Here is a 23827-nt window from a genome sequence, read left to right as displayed (position 1 = left end):
GAGAGAGGGTCAGGGTGCTGGGGGGGGGAGATGGGTGCTGAGAGAGCAGGGGTTGGGGTGCTGGGGGGGAGATGGGTGCTGGGAAAGAGGGGGTCGGGGTGCTGGGAGGGAGATGGGTGCTGGGAAAGAGGGGGTCGGGGTGCTAGGAGGGGGGAGATGGGTGCTGGGGGTGGAGATGGGTGCTGGGAAAGAGGGGGTTGGGGTGCTGGGGGGGGGGAGATGGGTGCTGGAAAAGAGGGGGTTGGGGTGCTGGGAGGGTGGAGATGGGTGCTGGGGGTGGAGATGGGTGCTGGGAAAGAGGGGGTTGGGGTGCTGGGGGGGATCAGGGTGCTGGGAGAGTGGGGATCAGGGTGCTGGGAGGGGGGATCAGGGTGCTGGGAGAGTGGGGATCAGGGTGCTGGGAGGGGGGATCAGGGTGCTGGGAGAGTGGGGATCAGGGTGCTGGGAGAGTGGGGATCAGGGTGCTGGGGGGGGAGATGGGTGCTGGGGGGGAGATGGGTGCTGGGAGAGCGGGGATCAGGGTGCTGGGGGGGGCCTTAGGGAACTGGGAGAGTGGGTGCTTGGGGGGGGGGTTGGGGTGCTGGCGGCGGGGCGGGGTACTGGCCAGGTTTTGGGGTGAGAGGGAGACACCTGGGTGGGTGCAGGGGTGCCCCCCACCCATCACCCCCGCCACCCCCACCCAAACAGCAGCGAGACCCCCCAGCTCTTCACGGTGGTCCCCGAGAAACGCACGGCCACCGTGGGCACCGCCATGATGGGTTCCACGCACATCTACGACATGTCGGCGGTGAGCACCCCCACCCACCCGACACCCCCGATTCCGGGTAAACGGCACCCATGGGTGCTACCCACCCCGTTCGTTTTCTCTCGCTGTAGGTGATGGGTCGCAAGGGACCGGTACCCGAGGCGCAGGGGGTGGAGGTGGCGCTGGCACCCGAGGAGTTGGAGCTGGACCCCACGGCCATGACGCAGAAGTACGAGGAGCACGTGAGGGAGCAGCAGGCCCAGGTGGAGAAGGAGGATTTCAGCGACATGGTGGCCGAGCACGCCGCCAAGCAGAAGGTGAGGATCCCTGCCCGTCCCCTGCCCGTCCCCTGCCCGTCCCCCATCTTGTCTCCAGCCCCGTCCCCTGCCTGTCTGCTGCCTGTTCCTGTTCCCCCTCCCTTGTCCTCATCCTGTCCCCATCCCCGTCCTCATCCCGTCCCCTGCCTGTTCCCATCCCCCTGCCCGTCCCCTGCCTGATCCCATCCTCATCCCGTCCCCTGCCTGATCCCATCCTCATCCCGTCCCCTGCCTGTTCCCATCCCCCTGCCTGATCCCATCCTCATCCCGTCCCCTGCCTGATCCCATCCCCCTGCCTGATCCCATCCCCCTGCCTGATCCCATCCCCCTGCCTGATCCCATCCCCCTGCCTGTTCCCATCCCCCTGCCTGTTCCCATCCCCCTGCCTGTTCCCATCCCCCTGCCTGTTCCCATCCCCCTGCCTGTTCCCATCCCCCTGCCTGTTCCCATCCCCCTGCCTGATCCCATCCCCCTGCCTGATCCCATCCCCCTGCCTGATCCCATCCCCCTGCCTGATCCCATCCCCCTGCCCGTCCCCTGCCTGTTCCCATCCCCCTGCCTGTTCCCATCCCCCTGCCCGTCCCCTGCCCGTCCCCTGCCTGATCCCATCCCCCTGCCTGATCCCATCCTCATCCCGTCCCCTGCCCGTCCCCTGCCTGATCCCATCCCCCTGCCCGTCCCCTGCCTGATCCCATCCTTATCCCATCCCCCTGCCCGATCCCATCCCCCTGCCCGTCCCCTGCCTGTTCCCATCCCATCTCCTATCCCGTCCCCTGCCTGTTCCCATCCCTGTCCCATCTCGTCCCCTGCCTGTTCCCGTCCTCATCCCATCCCCCTGCCCATCCCCTGCCTGTCCCCATCCCATCCCCTGCCCGTCCCCACTGCCTGTCCCCATCCCATCCTCTGCCTGTCCCCTGCCCGTCCCCATCCCGTCTCCATCCCTCTGCCTGTCCCATTCTTGTCCCCTGCCTGTCCCCATCCCATCCTCTGCCTGTTCCCGTCCCCATCCCTGTCTCCATCCCGTCCCCTGCCTGTCCCGTTCCCATCCTCTGCCTGTCCCCTGCCCGTCTCATTTCCCTGCCTGTTCCATCCCTGTCCCCATCACGGCCCCTGCCTGTTGTCTGCCTGGCCCCTGCCTGTCCCCATCCCCATCCTAGTCCCTGTCCCCTGCCTGTCCCTGTCCCCTGCCCGTCATCTGCCTGTCCCCTGCCTGTCCCTGTCCCCTGCCTGTCATCTGCCTGTCCCCATCCCCTGCCCGTGTCGTCCCCGTTCCCGTCCCCTGCCTCTCCCCATCCCCTGCCTGCTCCCATCCCCCCTCCCCTGTCCCCTGCCTGTCTCCATCCCTCTGCCTGTCCCGTTTCCATCCCCTGCCTGTCCCCTGCCCATCCCCATCCCCTGCCTGTCCCCGTCCCCTGCCTGACCCCCCCTGTCCCCCCGCAGCAGAAGAAGCGGAAGGCCCAGCCGCAGGACGCCCGAGCCGGGGGCAAGAAGTACAAGGAGTTCAAGTTCTAGGACGGACGGCGACAGCCCCGTGTCCTTCCCCCCCCTCCCCCGCCAGCCTCTGTCCCCCGTGGGTGGCACGACAGCACCCGTGGGTGCTCTGGGGGGGGGGGGGCATCACGTGTTTCGGCTGTTGGGGACAGTGGGGTGTCCCCCGTCCCCTTGGTTTTGTAAATAAAAGGTGGGTGGCCCCACCGCAAACCCCCCCCCCCCAGCCTCGCTCTCTGCTTGATGGTCCCGTGTGTGTCCCCACCCGTGTCTGTGTCCCCCGTGTCCCTCCATGTCCGTGTCCCCCCCACCCGTGTCCGTGTCCCCTCCGTGTCCCCAGCGGCGTCCATGTGTCCCCCTCCCACCCGTGTCCGTGTCCCTCCGTGTCCCCCGTGTCCGTGTGTCCCCCCCCCGTGTCTGTGTCCCCTGTGTCCGTGTGTCCCATCCCCCGCCGCGTCGTCCCCCTCCCACCCGTGTCCGTGTGTCCCCCCCCACCCGTGTCCGTGTCCCTCCGTGTCCCCATGCCCCCGTATCCGTGTGTCCCCCCACCCGTGTCTGTGTCCCCCGTGTCCCCCCCGTGTCTGTGTCCCTCCATGTCCGTGTCCCCCCCACCCGTGTCCATGTCCCCTGTGTCCGTGTGTGTCCCCTCCGTGTCCCCAGCGGCGTCCATGTGTCCCCCTCCCACCCGTGTCCGTGTCCCTCCGTGTCCCCCGTGTCCGTGTGTCCCCCCCCCGTGTCTGTGTCCCCTGTGTCCGTGTGTCCCATCCCCCGCCGCGTCGTCCCCCTCCCACCCGTGTCCGTGTGTCCCCCCCACCCGTGTCCGTGTCCCTCCGTGTCCCCATGCCCCCGTATCCGTGTGTCCCCCCACCCGTGTCTGTGTCCCCCGTGTCCCCCCCGTGTCTGTGTCCCTCCATGTCCGTGTCCCCCCCACCCGTGTCCATGTCCCCTGTGTCCGTGTGTGTCCCCTCCGTGTCCCCAGCGGCGTCCATGTGTCCCCCTCCCACCCGTGTCCGTGTCCCTCCGTGTCCCCCGTGTCCGTGTGTCCCCCCCCCGTGTCCGTGTCCCCTGTGTCCGTGTCCCATCCCCCGCCGCGTCCCCCCCCTCCCACCCGTGTCCGTGTGTCCCCCCCACCCGTGTCCGTGTCCCTCCGTGTCCCCATGCCCCCGTATCCGTGTGTCCCCCCACCCGTGTCCGTGTCTCCTGTGTCCGTGTGTCCCATCCCCCGCCGCGTCGTGTCACCCCCACCCGTGTCCCCCCCCCCACCCACCCATCCCGTTCCCCCGTCAGCTCCAGCACCACCCAATCAGCGCCCGGGAAGCGGCTGGTGGGCGGGACCCGCGCCAAAGGGGCGGAGCCAAGCCCACAAGCGGGCGGTGGGCGGAGCTTCCCCTTCCGCAGCCGGCAGGGGAGGGATGAAGACAACCAATGAGCGCCGCGAGTGGGCGGAGCCTTCCGCCGGTGGGGGGCTGGACTTAACCAATAAAAACACGAACAGCAGAGCGGGAGCCAATGAGAAGCGCGGGGGCGTGGCCGCTAGCGCAGTTAGCGGCGGCGGGCGATGGCGGAGCGCAGCGGCTCCCGCGGCCTCCCCGGCCCGGCCCCGCCGCCCTCGGCCTCTCCGCAGCCTCCTCCGGTTCCTCCGGGAGCCGGGCCCTCCCCACCCCATGGAGCCACTACGGTTCCTTCCGGTACCGGTACAACATCCCCAGGTCCGAGCGGGCCCGGTGGACCCGGCCGACCGGTACAGATGAACCTATACGCTACCTGGGAGGTGGACCGGAGCTCGCCTAGCTGCGTGCCCAGGTGAGGGGGGGACCCCCCCGGGGACACCACGGTACTCAACCCCCCGGTCCGGTGCCGTTGCTGGGCCGCAGCCCCCGGGAACGATTTTGGGGGGGGGGGAGGTACCGGCCCCCCCCCGGGCTGATCCCCCGGTGTCCCCCCGTGTCTCCCCCCCCCGGTGTCCCCCCGTGTCCGTGTCCCCCCCCCCCCCCAGGCTGTTCAGCCTGACGTTGCAGCGCCTGGTGCTGATGCGGGAGATGACGAAAGCGCTGGGCTCTGTCGTCATCGCGGTGAAATTGCAGGTGGGGGGGGGGAGGGGGGGTGCTGGGTGGGACATGGGGGGGGCTGTGGGTGCTGGGGGGTCATGGGGGGGTCACAGGGGGGTGCTGGGGGTCCCAGAGGTGCTGGAGGGTCATGGGGGGGGGTATGGGTGCTGGGGGGTCACGAGGGGGGGTCCCTTTGGGTGCTGGAGGGTCATGGGGGGGGCTAGGGGTGCTGGGGGGTCACGGGGGGGTGCTGGGGGTCATGGGGGGGTTATGGGTGCTGGGGGGGTCCTGGGGAGTCATGGGGGGGGCTATGGGTGCTGGGGGGTCACGGGAGGGGGTCCCTTTGGGTGCTGGAGGGTCATGGGGGGGGGGTTATGGGTGCTGGGGGGTCACAGGGGGGTGCTGGGGGTCACGGGAGGGGGTCATGGGGGGGTGCTGGGGGTCCCAGGGGTGCTGGGTGGTCATGGGGGGGGGGGGGCTATGGGTGCTGGGGGGTCACAGGAGGGGGTCCCCTTGGGTGCTGGAGGGTCATGGGGGGGGTCCCTTTGGGTGCTGGGGGGTCACGAGGGGGGGTCCCTTTGGGTGCTGGAGGGTCATGGGGGGGCTATGGGTGCTGGGGGGTCACGAGGGGGGGTGCCCAGGGGCCCTGGGGTGCTGGGGGTCATGGGGGAGGTCATAGGAGGGTGCTAGGGGGTCACGGGGGGGGTCACAGGGGTGCTGGGGGTCATGGGGGAGTCCTGGGTGCTGGGGGTCACAGGGGGGTGCTGGGGGTCACAGGGGTGCTGGGGGTCATGGGGGGGTCCTGGGTGCTGGGGGTCACAGGGGTGCTGGGGGTCATGGGAGGGTCCTGGGTGCTGGGGGTCACAGGGGGGGTCACAGGGGTGCTGGGGGGACATGGGAGGGCTATGGGTGCTGGGGGGTCACAGGGGGGGCAGCAGAGAGGCTCCCATGGGGGTCCCAAGGGGTGCCAGGCCCTGGGTGCTGGGTCCCTGGGGGTCAGAGGGTCCCTGGGGTGGGGGTTGGGATCCCCCAAATTTCAGGGCGTCCTGTGTCCCCCCCCCCACCCCAGGGCTCCAAGCGGATCCTTCGATCCAACGAGATCCCACTGCCGGCCGGTGCCTCCCCCGAGACCGAGCTCCAGCTCACCTTCTCCCTGCAGGTAAAGCACCCTGACCCCCCCACCCATGGGTGCTCCAGGAGTACCGGGTCCCTGAGCGTGGCCCCACACCCCGTTTTCCCGCAGTACCCCCATTTTTTGAAGCGCGACGCCAACCGGCTCCAGGTGATGCTGCAGCGACGCAAACGCTACAAGAACCGAACGTTCCTGGGTTACAAAACCTTGGCCGTGGGGCTCATCAACATGGCCGAGGTGGGTGCTGGGTGGGGGTCAGGGTGGGGGTCAGGGTGGGGGTCAGGGTGGGGGTCAGGGTGGGGGTCAGGGTGCCCCACCGAGTGCTGGGTGTCCCTGGGTTTTGGGGTCCCAGGGGAGAGGGAGCTTTGGCACTTGGGGGTGTCGTGTCCCCCCCGCCGTGGGGTTTATTGATGCGGTGGAGCTGGGTGTTGGGTGGGGGTCAGGGTGGGGGTCAGGGTGGGGGTCAGGGTGCCCCACCGAGTGCTGGGTGTCTCTGAGTTTCGGGGTCCCAAGGGGGGGAGGGAGCTTCAGTGCTTATGCCCCCCCCCCCCCCGCCATGGGGTTTATTAATGGGGGGGGGGCTGTTGGGTGCTGGGTGGGGGTCAGGGTGGGGGTCAGGGTGGGGGTCAGGGTGGGGGTCAGGGTGCCCTGGTAGGTGGTGGAAACGGGGGGGACAAGTGTGTCCCCCCACAGGGGACAGCACTAAGCGGGTGCTGTGGGCGATGGGGCAGCAGTACCCCCCTCCCCCCACCCTCGGTTCCCCCCGTGCCGGGTGCCCCTTTGGGTGCCCCATTCCCCCCCCCCACCCATAGGTGCTGCAGCACCCTAGCGAGGGGGGGCTGGCGCTGGTGCTGCACCGGGCAGTGAAGGACACGGCGGTGCCGGTGGCCGAGATCCGGGTGAACTCGCTCTCCAGCCAACCCATCGACCACGAGGCCAAGGGCAAGCTCTCGGGTGAGACCCTGGGCACCCATGGGTGCTGGGTGGGGCGGGGTGGGGGGCACCCATGGGTGCTGAGGCTCCGCTGGGTGCCGGGGAGGGGCTGGAAGAACCGGGTGTCTGCAGGGATTTGGGACCCCGGGGGTGTCTGTGACAGCACGCCCGGGTGACGGGAGTATCTGTGGGTGAGGGGAGCACCCTTGGGTGCTGGGGGGGGGGCACCCTTGGGTGCTGGGGTACCCCTGGGTGCTGGGGGGAAGCAGAGGAGCCAGGCACCTGTGGGTGTCTGCAACAATGCCTGTGAGTGCAGGAAGCACCTACAGGAATGGGCGGCACCCATGGGTGCTGTGGGGAGCACCCTTGGGTGCTGGAGGGACAGAGGAAGTGGGTGTCTGCAGGCGCACGGGGCCCCAGGGCTGTCTGCGACGGCACCCATGGGTGTAGGGCCACCCGTGGGCCCAGGGAGCACCCGTGGGTGCGGGGAGCATCTCATGGGGTGAGGTGGCACCTTTGGGTGCTGGGGGGCACCCATGGGTGCTAGAGAGCACGCGGGGGAAGGGAAGGCACCCACAGATGCGGGAAAGGTGGGTGGGGGGAACACCCATGGGTGCAGGGAAGGCGTAAAGCTTTAGGAGCCCCCCCCGGGCGTGCGGGGAGCACCCTGCTGAGCCGAGCACCTTTGGGTGCCCCCCACCTTTGGGTGCCCTTCACCCTTTGGGTGCTCCCCACCCCAGATCGCTCCCCTGACATCGACAACTACTCGGAGGAAGAGGAGGAGAGCTTCTCCTCCGAGCAGGAGGGCAGCGACGACGCCCTGCACGGCCAGGTGGGTGCTGGGGACACCCTTGGGTGCCGCCGTGGGTGCCACCCCCACCCGTCACCTCCCCTGTCACCCACGTCCCCCCCCCCCAGGACCTCTTCTACGAGGAAGAGGAGCTGCCCAAGGTGAAGAAGACGCGGAGGAAGCCGATGGCCTCCACCCGGGTGAGGGGCTGTGGGTGCCCCCCAAGGGGTGCCTTGGGTGCTGGTGGGTGCGGGAGGGCGGGGAGGGGGGCACCCATGGGTGCCCCTGACCCGCCGGTGACCCCACAGCAGCCCAATATCAAGCAGAAGTTCGTGGCCCTGCTCAAGAGGTTCAAGGTGTCGGAGGAGGTAGGAGCACCCATGGGTGCTGCTGGGAGGGGGGGGGGAGGCCCTGGGGACGGGGAACGGGGTGACACGGGGTGGGGGGGGGGGCAGCTGGGTGACAGGGGGCACCGTGGGGGTGGCAGAGGGTGACAATGGGGTGGGGTGGGGGGGGACACAGGGCCGTGGGTGGCCGTGGGTGTCCCCTGGTCATGGGTGGCTGTGGGTGGCCATGGGTGGCTGTGGGTGTCCCGTGGCCGTGGGTGGCTGTGGTGGCCATGGGTGGCTGTGGGTGTCCCGTGGCCGTGGGTGTCTGTGGGTGTCTGGTGTCTCTGGGTGGCTGTGGGTGTCCCATGGCCGTGGGTGTCCCCTCGCTGTGGGTGTCTGTGGGTGGCCATGGTGTCTGTAGGTGCCCATGGGTGTCCCCTGGCCATGGGGGTCTGTGGGTGGCCATGGGTGTCCCATGTCTGGGGTGTCCGTGGGTGTCTGGTGTCTGTGGGTGTCCCCTGACCGTGGGTGTCTGTGGGTGTCCCGTGGCCATGGGTGTCCCACATCTGGGGTGTCCGTGGGTGTCTGGTGTCTGTGGGTGTCCCCTGACCGTGGGTGTCTGTGGGTGTCCCCTGACCACGGGGTGTCTGTGGGTGTCCCCTGGCCATGGGTGTCCGTGGTGTCCATGGGTGTCCCGTGTCCGTGGTGGCCATAGGTGTCCCCTGACCGTGGGTGTCTGTGGGTGTCCCCTGACCGCGGGGTGTCTGTGGGTGTCTGTGGGTGTCCCCTGGCCATGGGTGTCCGTGGTGTCCATGGGTGTCCCGTGTCCGTGGTGGCCATAGGTGTCCCCTGACCGTGGGTGTCCCGTGGCCATGGGGGTCTGTGGGTGTCTGTGGGTGTCCCCTGACCGTGGGTGTCTGTGATTGTCCATGGGTGTCTGGTGTCTGTGGGTGTCCCCTGACTGTGGGTGTCTGTGGGTGTCCCCTGACTGTGGGGTGTCTGTGGGTGTCCCCTGGCCATGGGTGTCCGTGGTGTCCATGGGTGTCTGGTGTCCGTGGTGGCCATAGGTGTCCCCTGACCGTGGGTGTCCCGTGGCCATGGGGGTCTGTGGGTGGCCATGGGTGTCCCATGTCTGGGGTGTCCGTGATTGTCCATGGGTGTCTGTGGGTGTCCCCTGACCGTGGGTGTCTGTCGGTGTCTGTGGGTGGCCATGGGTGTCCCCTGTCCATGATTGTCCATGGGTGTCTGGTGTCTGTGGGTGTCCCCTGACCGCGGGGTGTCTGTGGGTGTCCCCTGACTGACCGTGGGTCTCTGTGGGTGTCCCCTGACTGACCGTGGGTGTCTGTGGGTGTCCCCTGACTGACCGTGGGGTGTCTGTGGGTGTCCCCTGACCGCGGGGTGTCTGTGGGTGTCCCCTGACTGACCGTGGGGTGTCTGTGGGTGTCCCCTGACCGCGGGGTGTCTGTGGGTGTCCCCTGACTGACCGTGGGGTGTCTGTGGGTGTCCCCTGACCGTGGGTGTCCCGTGGCCATGGGTGTCTGTGGGTGTCTGTGGGTGTCCCCTGACCGCGGGGTGTCTGTGGGTGTCCCATGGCCATGGGTGTCTGTGGGTGTCTGTGGGTGTCCCCTGACCGTGGGGTGTCTGTGGGTGTCCCCTGACCGTGGGTGTCCCATGGCCATGGGTGTCTGTGGGTGTCCCCTGACTGACCGCGGGGTGTCTGTGGGTGTCCCCTGACCGACCGTGGGTGTCTGTGGGTGTCCCCTGACCGTGGGTGTCTGTGGGTGTCCCGTGGCCATGGGGGTCTGTGGGTGGCCATGGGGGTCCCATGTCTGGGGTGTCCGTGGGTGTCTGGTGTCCGTGGGTGTCCCCTGACCGCGGGGTGTCTGTGGGTGTCCCCTGACCGTGGGTGTCTGTGGGTGTCCCCTGACTGACCGTGGGTGTCTGTGGGTGTCCCGTGGCCCAGGTGGGCTTTGGGCTGGAGCACGTGTCCCACGCCCGCATGCGGGAGGTGGCCGAGGACCTGGACGAGCTCTACGACACCCTGGAGATCTTCAACCCCAGCGACAGCGGCGCCGACCTGGACGACACCGACAGCGTCCTCAGCACCCCGAAACCCCGCCTGCGGTGAGGGGGCACCCATGGGACCCTCCCCCCACCACCAGGGAGGGGAGGAGCACCCGTGGGATCCCCAAGGATAGGGGAGAACACCCGTGGGACCCCCCAAGGATGGGGGAGGGCACCCGTGGGACCCCCCGGGGATTGGGGCACCCGTGGGACCCCCAAGGATGGGGGTGAACACCCATGGGACCCCCCAAGGATGGGGGCACCTGTGGGACCCCCAAGGATGGGGGAGGGCACCCGTGGGACCCCCCGGGGATTGGGGCACCCGTGGGACCCCCAAGGATGGGGGCGAACACCCATGGGACCCCCCAAGGATGGGGGAGGGCACCTGTGGGACCCCCCAAGGATGGGGGAGGGCACCCGTGGGACCCCCCAAGGATGGGGGCACCCATGGGACCCCCCACCACCACCACCACCAGGGAGGGGAGGAGCACCCGTGGGACCCCCAAGGATGGGGGCACCCGTGGGATCCCCAAGGATGGGGGAGGGCACCTGTGGGACCCCCCGGGGATGGGGGAGAACACCCATGGGACCCCCTGGGGATGGGGGAGAACACCCGTGGGACCCCCCGGGGATGGGGGCACCCGTGGGACCCCCAAGGATGGGGGAGGGCACCCGTGGGACCCCCCGGGGATGGGGGCACCCGTGGGACCCCCAAGGATGGGGGAGGGCACCCGTGGGACCCCCCGGGGATTGGGGCACCCGTGGGACCCCCAAGGATGGGGGCGAACACCCATGGGATCCCCCAAGGATGGGGGCACCTGTGGGACCCCCAAGGATGGGGGAGGGCACCCGTGGGACCCCCCAAGGATGGTGGCACCCATGGGACCCCCAAGGATGGGGGGAGTGCATCTGTGGGACCCCCCCGGGGATGGGGGCACCCATGGGACCCCCCGGGGATGGGGGAGGGCACCCGTGGGACCCCCTGGGGATTGGGGCACCTGTGGGACCCCCCGGGGATGGGGGGAGGGCACCCATAGGACCCCCGAGAATGGGGGATGGGGGGGCACCCATGGGACCCCCCGGGGCAGGGTGGTCCTTGGCTCAGGGTGTCGTCACCTCCCCCGGGTGTCCCCTGGCTGAGGGACGGGGCTGGTGTCACCTCCCCCAGGTGGGCACCGCCCAGTGCCACCAGTGTCCCGTGTCCCAGTGCCACCAGTGTCCTGTGTCCCCATGTCCCAGTGCCACCAGTGTCCTGTGTCCCAGTGCCACCAGTGTCCCAGTGTCCCCATGTCCCAGTGCCACCAGTGTCCTGTGTCCCAGTGCCACCAGTGTCCCCATGTCCCAGTGCCACCAGTGTCCCAGTGTCCTGTGTCCAAGTGCCACCAGTGTCCCAGTGTCCCCATGTCCCAGTGCCACCAGTGTCCTGTGTCCCAGTGCCACCAGTGTCCCAGTGTCCCCATGTCCCAGTGCCACCAGTGTCCCAGTGTCCTGTGTCCAAGTGCCACCAGTGTCCCGTGTCCCCATGTCCCAGTGCCACCAGTGTCCCAGTGTCCTGTGTCCAAGTGCCACCAGTGTCCTCTGTGTCCCAGTGTCCCAGTGTCCCGTGTCCCAGTGCCACCAGTGTCCCATGTCCCAGTGCCACCAGTGTCCTCTGTGTCCCAGTGCCACCAGTGTCCCAGTGTCCCCATGTTCTGGTGCCACCAGTGTCCCAGTGTCCTGTGTCCAAGTGCCACCAGTGTCCCGTGTCCCCATGTCCCAGTGCCACCAGTGTCCTCTGTGTCCCAGTGCCACCAGTGTCCCAGTGTCCCCATGCACCAGTGTCCCGTGTCTCCGTGTCCCAGTGCCTCCAGTGTCTGTGTCCCCGTGTCCCAGTGTCCCCTGTGTCCCCGTGTCCCAGTGCCACCAGTGTCCCCGTGCCACTAGATCTTTGCGTCCCCATGTCCCCGTGCCACCAGTGTCCCCGTGTCCCCACATCCCTGTGTCCTGTTGCCACCATGTCCCAGTGCCACCACACTCATGTCCCTCTGCCACCAGTGCCCCCGTGTCCTCGTGTCCCAGTGCCACCAGTGCCCACCCATGTTCCTGTGTCCCAGTGCCACCAGACCTCTGTGTCCCCACCTCCCAGTGCCACCAGTGCCCCCCATGTCCCCATGCCATCATTGTCCCCATGTCCCAGTGCCACCAGTGCCACCAGTACCCCATGTTCTTGTGCCCACCGTGTCCTGGTGCCACCAGCGTCCCGTCTGTCCCCATGTCCCTGTGCCCCCATATCCCAGTGCCACCAGTGCTCCCATGTCCTGGTGCCACCAGACCCGTGTCCCATCATTGTCCTGTCTGTCCCCGTGTCCCAGTGCCACCAGTGCCCCCATGTCCTTGTGCCCACTGTGTCCTGGTGCCACCAGTGTCCCCATGTCCCAGTGCCACCAGTGTCCTGTGTCCCAGTGCCATCACTGTCCCATCTGTCCCCGTGTCCCAGTGCCACCAGTATCCCCATGTCCTTGTGCCCGCTGTGTCCTGGTGCCACCAGTGTCCCCATGTCCCAGTGCCACCAGTGTCCCGTGTCCCCATGTCCCAGTGCCACCAGTGTCCTGTGTCCCAGTGCCATCACTGTCCCATCTGTCCCCGTGTCCCAGTGCCACCAGTATCCCCATGTCCTTGTGCCTGCTGTGTCCTGGTGCCACCAGTGTCCCCGTGTCCCAGTGCCACCAGTGCCCCTGTGTCCCAGTGCCCCCCGTGTCCCAGTGCCCCCAGTGTCTCCTGTGTCCCCATGTCCCAGTGCCACCAGGCCCATGTCCCCATGTCCCAGTGCCATCTCTGCCCCCATGTCCCAGTGCCACCAGGCCCACGTCCCCGTGCCATCACCGTCCCCTCTGTCCCCACGTCCCCGTGCCCCCCATGTCCCCATACCCCCATGTCCCAGTGTCCCCGTGTCCCCGTGTCCTGGTGCCACCAGACCCATGTCCCCACGTCCCCGTGCCATCACCGTCCCCTCTGTCCCCACATCCCTGTGCCCCCCCATGTCCCTGTGCCCCCCCGTCCCCTGCTGCCCCCGTGTCCCTGTGCCCCCCCGTGCCCCCCCACGTCCCTGTGCCCCCCCCGTGCCCCCCATGTCCCCTGCTGTCCCCCCGTGTCCCCGTGCCCCCCCCATCCCCTGCTGCCCCCCCGTGTCCCCTCATGTCCCTGTGCCCCCCGTGTCCCCGTGTCCCCCCATGCCCCCCTGTGCCCCCCCATGTCCCCGTGCCCCGCATGTCCCCCCGTGTCCCCCCGTGTCCCCTCGTGTCCCTGTGCCCCCCCATCCCCTGCTGCCTCCCCGTGTCCCCCCATGTCCCTGTGCCCCCCCGTGCCCCCCCACGTCCCCGTGCCCCCCCGTGCCCCCCGTGCCCCCATGTCCCCCCATGTCCCCATGCCCCCCATCCCCTGCTGCCCCCCCGTGTCCCCCCACGTCCCCATGTCCCCCCGTGCCCCCCATGTCCCCCTGCCCCCCCATCCCCTGCTGCCCCCCAGTGCCCCCCATGTCCCCATGCCCCCCCCATCCCCCAGTGCCCCCCACGTCCCCGTGTCCCCCCGTGTCCCCCGTGTCCCCATGCCCCCCCCATCCCCCAGTGCCCCCCACGTCCCCGTGTCCCCCCGTGTCCCCCATGTCCCCATGCCCCCCCCATCCCCCAGTGCCCCCCCACGTCCCCCTGCCCCCCCCATCCCCTGCTGCCCCCCCGGTGTCCCCCCATGTCCCCCCCCCCCGGTGCCATCGGTGTCCCCTGTCCCCGCAGCCCCTTTTTCGAGGGTCTCTCGCAGTCGAGCTCCCAGACGGAGATGGGCAGCCCGGGGCGCGAGGGGGCCCCCCCGGTCAGTGGGGGGTTCTGGGGGGCACTGGGCTTACTGGGAGTACTGGGAGGGGGTTCTGGGGGGCACTGGGGGGGTTCTGGGGGGCATTGGAGGGGTTTGGGGGGGTTCTGGGGGGCATTGGAGGGTTTTGGGGGGCTATGGGGGGCACTGGGGGGTTTGGGGGAGCTATGGGGGGTTACGGGGGGCACTGGAGGGTTTTGGGGGGGCACTGGGGTTGGGGGGGTTATGGGGGGCACTGGGGGGTTTTGGGGGGGCTATGGGGGGCTATGAGGGGCACTGGGGGTTGTGGGGGGGCTATGGGGGGCACTGGAGGGTTTTGGGGGGCTATGGGGGGTTATGGGGGGCACTGGGGGGTTTTGGGGGGCTATGGAGGGCACTGGAGGGTTTTGGGGGGCTATGGGGGGTTATGGGGGCACTGGAAGGTTTTGGGGGGGCTATGGGGGGTTATGGGGGGCACTGGGGGGTTGGGGGGTTATGGGGGGCACTGGAGGGTTTTGGGGGGCTATGGGGGGTTATGGGGGGCACTGGGGGTTTTGGGGGGCTATGGGGGGCACTGGAGGGTTTTGGGGGGGCTATAGGGGGTTTTGGGGGGGCACTGGAGGGTTTTGGGGGGGCACTGGGGGAGTTGGGGGTTATGGGGACATTGGAGGGTTTTGGGGGGCTATGGGGGGGTTATGGGGGCACTGGGGGAGTTGGGGGGGTTATGGGGGGCATTGGAGGGTTTTGGGGGGCTATGGGGGGTTGGGGGGGTTATGGGGGGGCTATGAGGAGCACTGGGGGTTGTGGGGGGGCTATGGGGGGCACTGGAGGGTTTTGGGGGGCTATGGGGGGTTATGGGGGCACTGGAAGGTTTTGGGGGGGCTATAGGGGGTTATGGGGGGCACTGGAGGGTTTGGGGGGGCTATGGGGGGTTATGGGGGGCACTGGAGGGTTTGGGGGGCACTGGGGGAGTTGGGGGGGTTATGGGGGACATTGGAGGGTTTTTGGGGGCTATGGGGGGGTTATGGGGGCACTGGGGGTTGTGGGGGGGTTATGGGGGGCATTGGAGGGTTTTGGGGGGCTATGGGGGGTTGTGGGGGTTATGGGGGGGCTGTGAGGGGCACTGGGGGTTGTGGGGGGGTTATGGGGGCACTGGAGGGTTTTGGGGGGCTATGGGGGGTTATGGGGGGCACTGAGGGGTTGGGGGGGCTATGGGGGGCACTGGAAGGTTTGGGGGGGCTATGGGGGGTTATGGGGGCACTGGAAGGTTTTGGGGGGGCTATGGGGGGTTATGGGGGGCAGGGAGAGTTATTGGGGGTTTTGGGGTGCTGGGGACAGTTGGGGGGGTTCCTGGGTTAGGGGGGATTTGGGGGGGGGGGTGAGGGAGGGACTTTGGGGTTTAAGGGGGGGGGGGCCCTGGGTGGGTTGGGGGGGGGTGTTAGGGGGACCCAGGTGTTTTTGGGGGGGCTGTGGGGCCAAGCGCACCCCCTCTCCCCACAGGCCGAGGCCAAGGGCGGCCGCAGACCCCCCGAAGATGGGGGGCAGGACCCCGAGGGGCTGGTGAGGGCCCCCCCAAACCCCCAAGACCCCCCCCACCCCAATGCCACCCAGATATGGGGTGCCCCCCCCCCCCCAGTTATGGGGTGCCTGCAGCCCCCCCCCCCCCCATTGTGTCCCACCCACAGGACACCCGGGGGGACCCCGAGCCCCTGCCTGAGCCCGGGGGGGTCCCCGAAAAGCTGAAGACCCCCCTGAAGGGCAGCAAGGGGGGGGAGGTGGCGTCACCCAGGTGAGGGCACCCCGGGGTGGGGGGGGGGGGAATTTTGGGGTCCCTGGGGGGGGGGATTTTGGGGTGTGGGAGGGATTTTGGGGTCCAAGGGGGGTGTTGGGGTCCTCGGGTGGGATTTGGGGTGTCTTGGGGGGGGGTGCTGGGGTCCCTGGGGGGGTTTGGGGTTCCTGGGGGGGAATTTGGGGTCCCTGGGGGGGGTTGGGGTTCCTGGGGGGGAATTTGGGGTCCCTGGGGGGGACACCCCAGGGGGGTTTGGGGCAGTTTTGGGGCTCCTGGGGGGGGGTTATTGGGGGTCCCTGGGGGAGGTTTTGGGGTCCAGGGGGGGTTTTGGGGTCCAGGGGGGGTTGGGGTCCCTGGGGGGGTTTATTGGGGGTCCTTGGGGGGTTTTGGGGTCCCTGGGGGAGTTTTGGGGTCCGGGGGGGGGGTTGGGGTGTCTAGGGGGGTTTATTGGGGGTCTCTGGGTTGGTTTTGGGGTCCCTGGGGGGTTTTGGGGTCCGGGGGGGGTTTGGGGTCCCTGGGGGGGGTTATTGGGGGTCCCTGAGTTGGTTTTGGGGTCCCTGGGTGGGGTTTGGGGTCCCTGGGTTGGGTTTGGGGTCTCTGGGTTGGGTTTGGGGTCCCTGGGTGGGGTTTGGGGTCTCTGGGTTGGGTTTGGGGTCCCTGGGTGGGGTTTGGGGTCCCTGGGGGGGGCGGTGTCGGGGGAGGGGCTGGGGGATATCGGGGTGCAGCGGGTGCGGCCGGCAGGGCGGACGGGGGGGCCCCCCCCGGGCGGGGCCGTCGGGGCACCCCCCTACGCGAGCGGCAGCTCTGCCGCCCCCCCGGCGAGAGGAACAACAGCTCCGACAGCGAGCGCTCCCCAGACCTGCCCCACGGCACGCAGGTACCCACGCGGGGGGGGGACACGGGGGGGGACACGGGGGGTGTGGGGGTGGGGGGACACGGAGGGGACACGGGGGGTGTGGGGGTGGGGGGACACGGGGAGTGTGGGGACATGGGGGGGCGTGGAGACATGGGAGGATAGGGGGGACTCGAGGGGGCGTGGGGACACGGGGGGTGGGGACACGGGGGGTGGGGACATGGGGGGGATGGGGGGACACGAGGGGGGTGGGGACACGGGGGGGGACACGGGGGGGTGGGGACATGGGGGGGGTGGGGGGACACGAGGGGGGGATGGGGGGACACGGGGGGGCGTGGGGACACGGGGGGGTGTGGGGGGATGGGGGGGCACAGGGGGGTGGGGACATGGGGGAGGATGGGGGGGACTCGAGGGGGTGTGGGGACACGGGGGGTGGGGGGACACGAGGGGGGTGGGGACACGGGGGGGACATGGGGGGCATGGGGGGACATGGGGGGGTGGGGACACGGGGAGTGGGGACATGGGGGAGGATGGGGGGGACACAAGGGGGTGTGTGGACACGGGGGGTGGGGGGACACGAGGGGGCGTGGGGACACGGGGTTGTGGGGACACGGGGGGGGTGGGGACACAGGGGAGGATACGGGGGGGACACGGAGGGGGGAGGCACCGGGGGGGGTGGGGACACGGGGGGGGACACGGGGGGGTGGGGACATGGAGGGGGATGGGGGGACACGGGGGGGCGTGGGGACACGGGGGGGGTGGGGGATGGGGGGACACGGGGTTGTGGGGACACGGGGGGGGTGGGGACACGGGGGGGTGGGGGGACACGAGGGGGGGATGGGGGGACACGGGGGGGCGTGGGGACACGGGGGGGTGTGGGGGATGGGGGGGCACGGGGGTGGGGACATGGGGGGGGATGGGGGGACACGAGGGGGGTGGGGACACGGGGGGGCGTGGGGACATGGGAGGATGGGGGGGACTCGAGGGGGTGTGGGGACACGGGGGGTGGGGCAGCACGGGGGGAGTGGGGACACGGGGGGGACATGGGGGGGATGGGGGGACACGGGGGGTGTGGGGACATGGGGGGGGCGTGGGGACATGGGAGGATGGGGGGGACTCGAGGGGGCGTGGGGACACGGGGGGTGGGGACACGGGGGGGCGTGGGGGGACACGAGGGGGGTGTGGGGACACGGGGGAGGATACAGGGGGGACACGGGGGGGGAGGCACCGGGGGGGGTGGGGACACGAGGGGGGTGGGGGATGGGGGGGCACAGGGGGGTGGGGACACGGAGGGGGATGGGGGGACACGGGGGGGCGTGGGGACACGGGGGGGTGGGGACACGGGGGGTGGGGACATGGGGGGGGTGGGGGGACACGAGGGGGTGTGGGGACACGGGGGAGGATACGGGGGGACACGGGGGGGGGAGGCACCAGGGGGGGTGGGGACACGGGGGGGGGTGGGGGATGGGGGACACAGGGGGGAGTGGGGACACGGGGGGGGACACGGGGGGGTGGGGACATGGAGGGGGATGGGGGGGACACGGGGGGTGGGGACATGGGGGGATGGGGGGCAGGGGGACACGGGGGGCACAGGGGGGACACGGGGGGGATGGGGGGACACAGGGTTGTGGGGACACGGGGGGGCGTGGGCACACGGGGGGGGACACGAGGGGGTGTGGGGACACGGGGGGGTGTGGGGGATGGGGGGGCGTGGGCACACGGGGGGGTGGGGACACGGGGGGGACACGAGGGGGTGTGGGGACATGGGGGGGTGTGGGGGATGGGGGGGCGTGAGGGCATAGGGGGGACACGGGGGGGCGGGGGGGGGGGCATGGGGGGATTTGGGGACACGGGGGGGGGGGAGGGGATTCCCCCCACCCATGGGTGGCCCCCCCCCCACCCATGGGTGCCCCCAGGTGCCCCGGCGGGCGGTGTGGGAGCAGCTGGGCCAGGCGCTGGGTCCCGAGACGGGGCTGCCCGAGAGCGTCCTGCTGGTCGGCACCGGGGACTGGCAGGGGCAGGTGGGGGCACCTTTGGGTGGGGGGCACCCATGGGTGGGGGGGGGAGCACCTTTGGGTGTGTGTGGGGGGTACCTATTGGGGGGGGCGGCACCTTTGGGGAGGGGCAGCCATGGGCGGGGGGGGGGGGCAGCCTTGGGTGGGATGATGCCCCGGGGGAGGGGGGGCACCCCTGGGTGGGGGGGCACCCATGGGTGGGGGGGGGGCACCTTTGGGGGGGGCACCCATGGGTGGGGGGGACACTCCAGAGGGGGCAGCCTTGGGTGGGGGGGGCACTTTTGGGGAGGGGGGGCACCCATGGTTGAGGGGGGGGCACTTTTGGGGGGGGGGCACCCATGGGTGGGGGGGCACCCCTGGGGAGAGTGGGCGCCCCTGGGGGGGGGCACCCATGGGTGAATGGGCAGCCTTGGGTGGGGAGGGGCAGCCTTGAGGTGGGGGGGCACCCATGGGTGGGGGAAGGAGCCTTGGGGGGGGGGGGCACCCAAGGGTTGGCACCCATGGGTTTGGGAAACATTGGGGGGGGGGGCACCCACGGGGGGGCACCCACGCGGGGGGGGGGCACCCAGTGATGACAAGGGGGTTGGCATCGGGGGGGGGGCGGTGGCACCCATGGGTGACGCGGGGGGGGGGTGGAGGATCTGACGGGTGCCCCCCCCCCCCGCAGTGGGTGGGTGTCAGTGGGTGACACGGGTGGGGGGGGCTGACACAGGCAGGGTGGCTGATGGGTGCCCCCACCCACCCCCCCACAGTGGGTGACACGGACACAGGGCAGTGGGTGCTGGGGGGGAATGACACGGGTGGGGGTGACACGGGTGGGAATGACACGGGTGGGGCTGACATTCGTGCCTCCCCGCGTGCAGTGGGTGCGGGAACTGCTGCAGGCGCAGAGGGTGGTGTCATGGGTGGGAGGTGACACGCGTGGGGGTGACACGCGTGGGGGTGACACGCGTGGACCCCTATGTGCAGTGCGGGGGGTGACGGATGGGGGTTGACACGAATGGGGTGACACGAGTGGGGTGACACGAGTGGGTTGACACGCGTGTCCCCCCCGCGTGCAGTGGGTGGGGGAGCTGCTGCAGGACCAGGGGGGGTGACAGGGGTGGGGGTGACATGGGTGGGGGACACGCGTGGGGGGACACGCGTGGGCACCTGCGTGTCGTGCGTGGGCGAGCTGCTGCAGGTGTAGGGGGTAACGGGTGGGGGTGACCCGCGTGGGGGTGACCTGCGTGGGCCCCTATGTGCAGTGCGTGGCGGGGGGAGCTGCTGCAGGTGCAGGGGGTGGTGACGGATGGGGGGTGACACGCGTGGGATGTGACACGAGTGGGGTGACACGAGTGGGGTGACACGAGTGGGGTGACACGCGTGTCCCCCCCGCGTGCAGTGGGTGGGGGAGCTGCTGCAGGCGCAGGGGCAGGCGCTGGTGGGCACCGCGGGGGGGGAGCTGCAGGCCGTGCTCTCCGCCGTCCTCACCCGCATCCAGCGATTGTGAGTGGCACCCACGGCACCCACGGCACCCACGGCACCCCCCATCCCCTCGGGTCCCCCCCGGGTCTCCCCTCGTGTCGTTGTCCCAATCCCGGGGTGCCCCCGTCACCCAAGGGTGCTCCTACCCCACCCCCCCCCCCACCATGGGTGCCTGCACCACCCACAGCCCCCCCCATCCCCCCCTTCCCGAGGGTTCCCACCACCCATGGGTGCTCCCACCACCCACACCCCACCCTGCCATGTGTCGTGTCGTCCCCCTCCACCATGCCCACCCATGGGTGCTCCCACCCCCCCACTTCCCCTCCCATGCCCACCCATGGGTGCTCCCACCCCCCCACCCCCCCACTTCCCCTCCCATGCCCACCCATGGGTGCTCCCACCCCCCCAGGGTGCCCCCCGCCCCCTGGTTCCCCTCCCATGCCCACCCAGGGGTGCTCCCCCACCCCCCCGGGATGTTCCCCCACCCATGGGTGCTCCCACCCCCCCCCCGCCCACCCAGGGGTTCTCCCCCCACTCGCAACCCCCCACCCATGGGTGCTCCCCCCCGATCCCCCCCCACCCACGCCCACCCAGGGTACCCCCCCCGATTCCCCCACTCACCCAAGGGTGCTCCCCCACCCCTCTGCAAGCACCCCCATCCCCTCTGCCCCTCACCCCCACCCACGGGTGCCCTCCGGGGGGGTGTCTGTGTCCCCCCCCCCCACGTGTGTGTCCCCCCCCACCCACAGCTGCAACTGCTCGGCGCTGCCCCCCCCGGGCGCTGAAGCTGGTGGCCGTGGGTGCTGCCGGGTTCCACAGCACCCTCCTGCGCTGCTTCGTCCGGCACCTGGGTGCCAAGAGTCCCGAGTGGCTGGGCTACCTGCGCTTCCTCCTCGTGCCCCTCGGTACGCACCCACGGCACCCACGGGGCACCCACGGGACACCCACGGCACCCAAAGGGTATCCACGGGGCACCCACGGGGTACCCACGGGGCACCCACGGCACCCAAAGGGTATCCATGGGGCACCCACGGCACCCACGGGTCATCTATGGCACCCAAGGGTACCCACGGGGCACCCACGGCACCCACGGGGCATCCACGGCACCCACGGGGCACCCATGGCACCCAAAGGGTATCCACGGAGCACCCACGGCACCCACGGGGCATCCATGGCACCCACGGGGCATCCATGGCACCCACGGGGTACCCACGGGGCATCCACGGCACCCACGGGGCACCCACGGCACCCAAAGGGTATCCACGGGGCACCCACGGGGCATCCATGGCACCCACGGGGTACCCACGGGGCATCCATGGCACCCACGGGGCACCCACGGCACCCACGGGACAGCCACGGCACCCAAAGGGTATCCACAGGGCACCCACGGCACCCACGGGGCACCCACAGCACCCATGGGGCACCCATGGTACCCACGGGGCAGCCATGGCACCCTCAGGATATCCACAGGGCACCCACAGCACCCACGGGGCACCCATGGGCCATCCGTGGCACCCAAAGGGCCCACCCATGGGGCACCTGTAGCACCCACGGGGCACCCACAGCACCCACGGGGCATCCATGGGGCACCCACGGGGCACCCACAGCACCCACAGGGCACCCACAGTGACATTAACCGGGGGGGGGGCGGTGTCAGGCCCTCTGGGACCCGTGGGTGCTGCGCCCGGCAGCGGGGGGGGGGGGGGGGGGTCCCCGTCACCCGGTGTCACCCACCGTCACCCACTGTCACCCACAGGCCCCCACCCCGTGGCGCAGTACCTGGGCTCGGTGGACGGGCGCTACGCCGCCGCCTTCCTGGACCCCCCCTGGCGGGAGCTGTTTGGGCGCAGCGAGCCCCCACCCACGGGTGAGTGGGCACCCAAGGGGGGGGGGGGCACCCATGGGTGCTGCCGGGCACCCTGGAGTGGCAGCACCCATCCCCTTGGCATGGCCACCCAAGGTGGGGTGGGGGGTAGGGGGGGCACCCTGCTGTGGGATGGGGTGGGGGGGTGTCACAGCCATGGGAGCACCCAAGGGTGGGGGGGGCACCCATGGGTGCTGCCGGGCACCCTAGAGTGGCAGCACCCATCCCCTTGGCATGGCCACCCAAGGTGGGGTGGGGGGTAGGGGGGGCACCCTGCTGTGGGATGGGGTGGGGGGGTGTCACAGCCATGGGAGCACCCAAGGGTGGTGGTGGGTGGGGGCACCCATGGGTGCTGCTCCCCTGGGTGCCCACAGAGCCTTTCAACGTGGTGGGCCGGATCCTGGCGTACGTGGCGGGTGCTGGGGCCACCCACCCGCTGCCGGTGGCCGAGGCCATGCTGACCTGCAAGCACAAGTTGTGAGTGGGGGGGACACGGGGGGGCGTGGGGACAGTGGGGGGGACACGGGGGGGTGACACGGGGGGGCGTGAGGGGGACACGGGGGGCGTGGGGACAGTGGGGGGGACACGGGGGGGTGTGGGGACAGTGGTGGGGACACGGGGGGGTGACACGGGGGGGCGTGGGGACAGTGGGGGGGACACGGGGGGGACACGGGGGGGCGTGGGGACAGTGGGGGACACACGGGGGGGCGTGGGGGGGGACACGGGGGGGCGTGAGGGGGACACGGGGGGCGTGGGGACAGTGGGGGGGACACGGGGGGGACACGGGGGGGCGTGGGGACAGTGGGGGACACACGGGGGGGCGTGGGGGGGGACACGGGGGGGCGTGAGGGGGACACGGGGGGCGTGGGGACAGTGGGGGGGGACACGGGGGGGTGACACGGGGGGGCGTGGGGACAGTGGGAGGGGATGGAGGGACACGGGGGGGACACGGGGGGGCGTGGGGACAGTGGGGGGGACACGGGGGGGCGTGGGGACGACACAGGGGGCGTGGGGACAGTGGGGGGGACACGGGGGGGTGACACGGGGGGGCGTGGGGACAGTGGGGGGGGACACGGGGGGGACACGGGGGGGCGTGGGGACAGTGGGAGGGGATGGGGGGACATGGGGGGGACACGGGGGGTGTGGGGACGGGGGGAACACGGGGGGGGCGTGGGGGCAGTGGGGGGATGGGTGGGACACGGGGGGTGTGGGGACAGTGGGGGGGACACGGGGGGGTGAGGACGGGGGGGGGACACGGGGGGGAGGCCACGGGAACCGGGGGGGGGGGGACATGGGGGAGGACACGTGGGGACAGTGGGTGGGGCCATGGGAATCGGGGTGGGGGACACGGGTGGGTGGGACGGACACGGGTGGGGGGGGGACACAGGGACGTGGGGACAGTGATGGGGGGGGGGGACACGGGACGGGGACGGGGACGTGGGGACGGGGGTGCCAGCGTGGGGACCCCGGCGCAAGGACGGGGTGACGCACCCTGATGTCCCCCCCTGTGTCCCCCCCGTGTCACCCACCCGTGTCACCCACCCGTGTCCCCCCGTGTCCCCCCCGATGTCCCCCCTGTCCCCAGCCCGGACGAGGACTCGTACCAGAAGTTTGTGCCCTTCGTGGGGGTGAGCCTGGCGCGGGTGGCACCGGGTGACACCGGGTGACACTGGGGGGTGACACTGGGGGGTGACACTGGGGGGTGACACTGGGTGACATGGGGTGACAGGGTGGCACTGGGTGACACTGGGTGACACTGAAGGGTGACACAGGGTGGCACCGGGTGACAGGGGGTGACACTGAGGGGTGACATGGGTGACACTGGGTGACACTACTGGGTGACACTGAGGGGTGACACTGGGTGACATGGGGTGACAGGGAGGCACTGGGTGACACTGGGTGACACTGAGGGGTGACACAGGGTGGCACCGGGTGACAGGGGGTGACACTGAGGGGTGACACGGGTGACACAAGGTGACACCACTGGGTGACACTGGGTGACACTGAGGGGTGGCACAGGGTGGCGCCAGGTGACGGGGTGACACTGAGGGGTGACATGGGTGACACTGGGTGACACTGGGTGACATGGGGTGACACTGGGGGGTGACACTGGGTGACATGGGGTGACAGGGTGGCACTGGGTGACATTGGGTGACACTGAGGGGTGACAC

General features: G+C 70.6%; 2 protein-coding genes across 2 annotated transcripts; both read left to right on the top strand.

Annotated features, from left to right (window-relative positions):
* Positions 1 to 655: 655 nt before the first annotated feature.
* Positions 656 to 2764, top strand: LOC129200857 (splicing factor 3B subunit 2-like). The gene is made up of 3 exons (XM_054812107.1): positions 656 to 787; positions 877 to 1062; positions 2503 to 2764. The coding sequence occupies exons 1-3, from the start codon at positions 752 to 754 to the stop codon at positions 2572 to 2574; spliced, it is 294 nt and encodes a 97-aa protein (XP_054668082.1). The 5' UTR covers positions 656 to 751; the 3' UTR covers positions 2575 to 2764.
* A 1315-nt stretch (positions 2765 to 4079) lies between these two features.
* Positions 4080 to 23660, top strand: LOC129200856 (phosphofurin acidic cluster sorting protein 1-like). Its single transcript, XM_054812106.1, is given in 20 exon segments — positions 4080 to 4353; positions 4547 to 4634; positions 5668 to 5757; positions 5842 to 5967; positions 6543 to 6684; positions 7404 to 7495; positions 7582 to 7653; positions 7762 to 7821; positions 9746 to 9906; positions 13614 to 13689; positions 15169 to 15228; positions 15354 to 15457; positions 16199 to 16334; positions 18227 to 18331; positions 19710 to 19813; positions 20542 to 20560; positions 20562 to 20697; positions 21549 to 21659; positions 22031 to 22133; positions 23242 to 23660. Coding segments are annotated over 20 exon segments (2112 nt in total). The 5' UTR covers positions 4080 to 4108; the 3' UTR covers positions 23324 to 23660.
* The last annotated feature ends 167 nt before the right edge of the window (positions 23661 to 23827 follow it).

The sequence above is a fragment of the Grus americana genome, unplaced genomic scaffold (assembly GCF_028858705.1).
Source record: "Grus americana isolate bGruAme1 unplaced genomic scaffold, bGruAme1.mat scaffold_575, whole genome shotgun sequence".
NCBI lineage: Eukaryota > Metazoa > Chordata > Aves > Gruiformes > Gruidae > Grus > Grus americana.
The sequence above is the reverse complement of the archived record's forward strand: the minus strand, read 5'-3'. Positions and strand labels throughout refer to the sequence as shown.

Bases quoted from the DNA above. Each gene is read 5' to 3' on its own strand.
- LOC129200857 (XM_054812107.1), top strand. From the start codon at position 752: ATGATGGGTTCCACGCACATCTACGACATGTCGGCG. The intron at 788-876 runs GTGAGCACCCCC...CTCTCGCTGTAG, and splicing joins ACATCTACGACATGTCGGCG to GTGATGGGTCGCAAGGGACC. The intron at 1,063-2,502 runs GTGAGGATCCCT...GTCCCCCCGCAG, and splicing joins AGCACGCCGCCAAGCAGAAG to CAGAAGAAGCGGAAGGCCCA.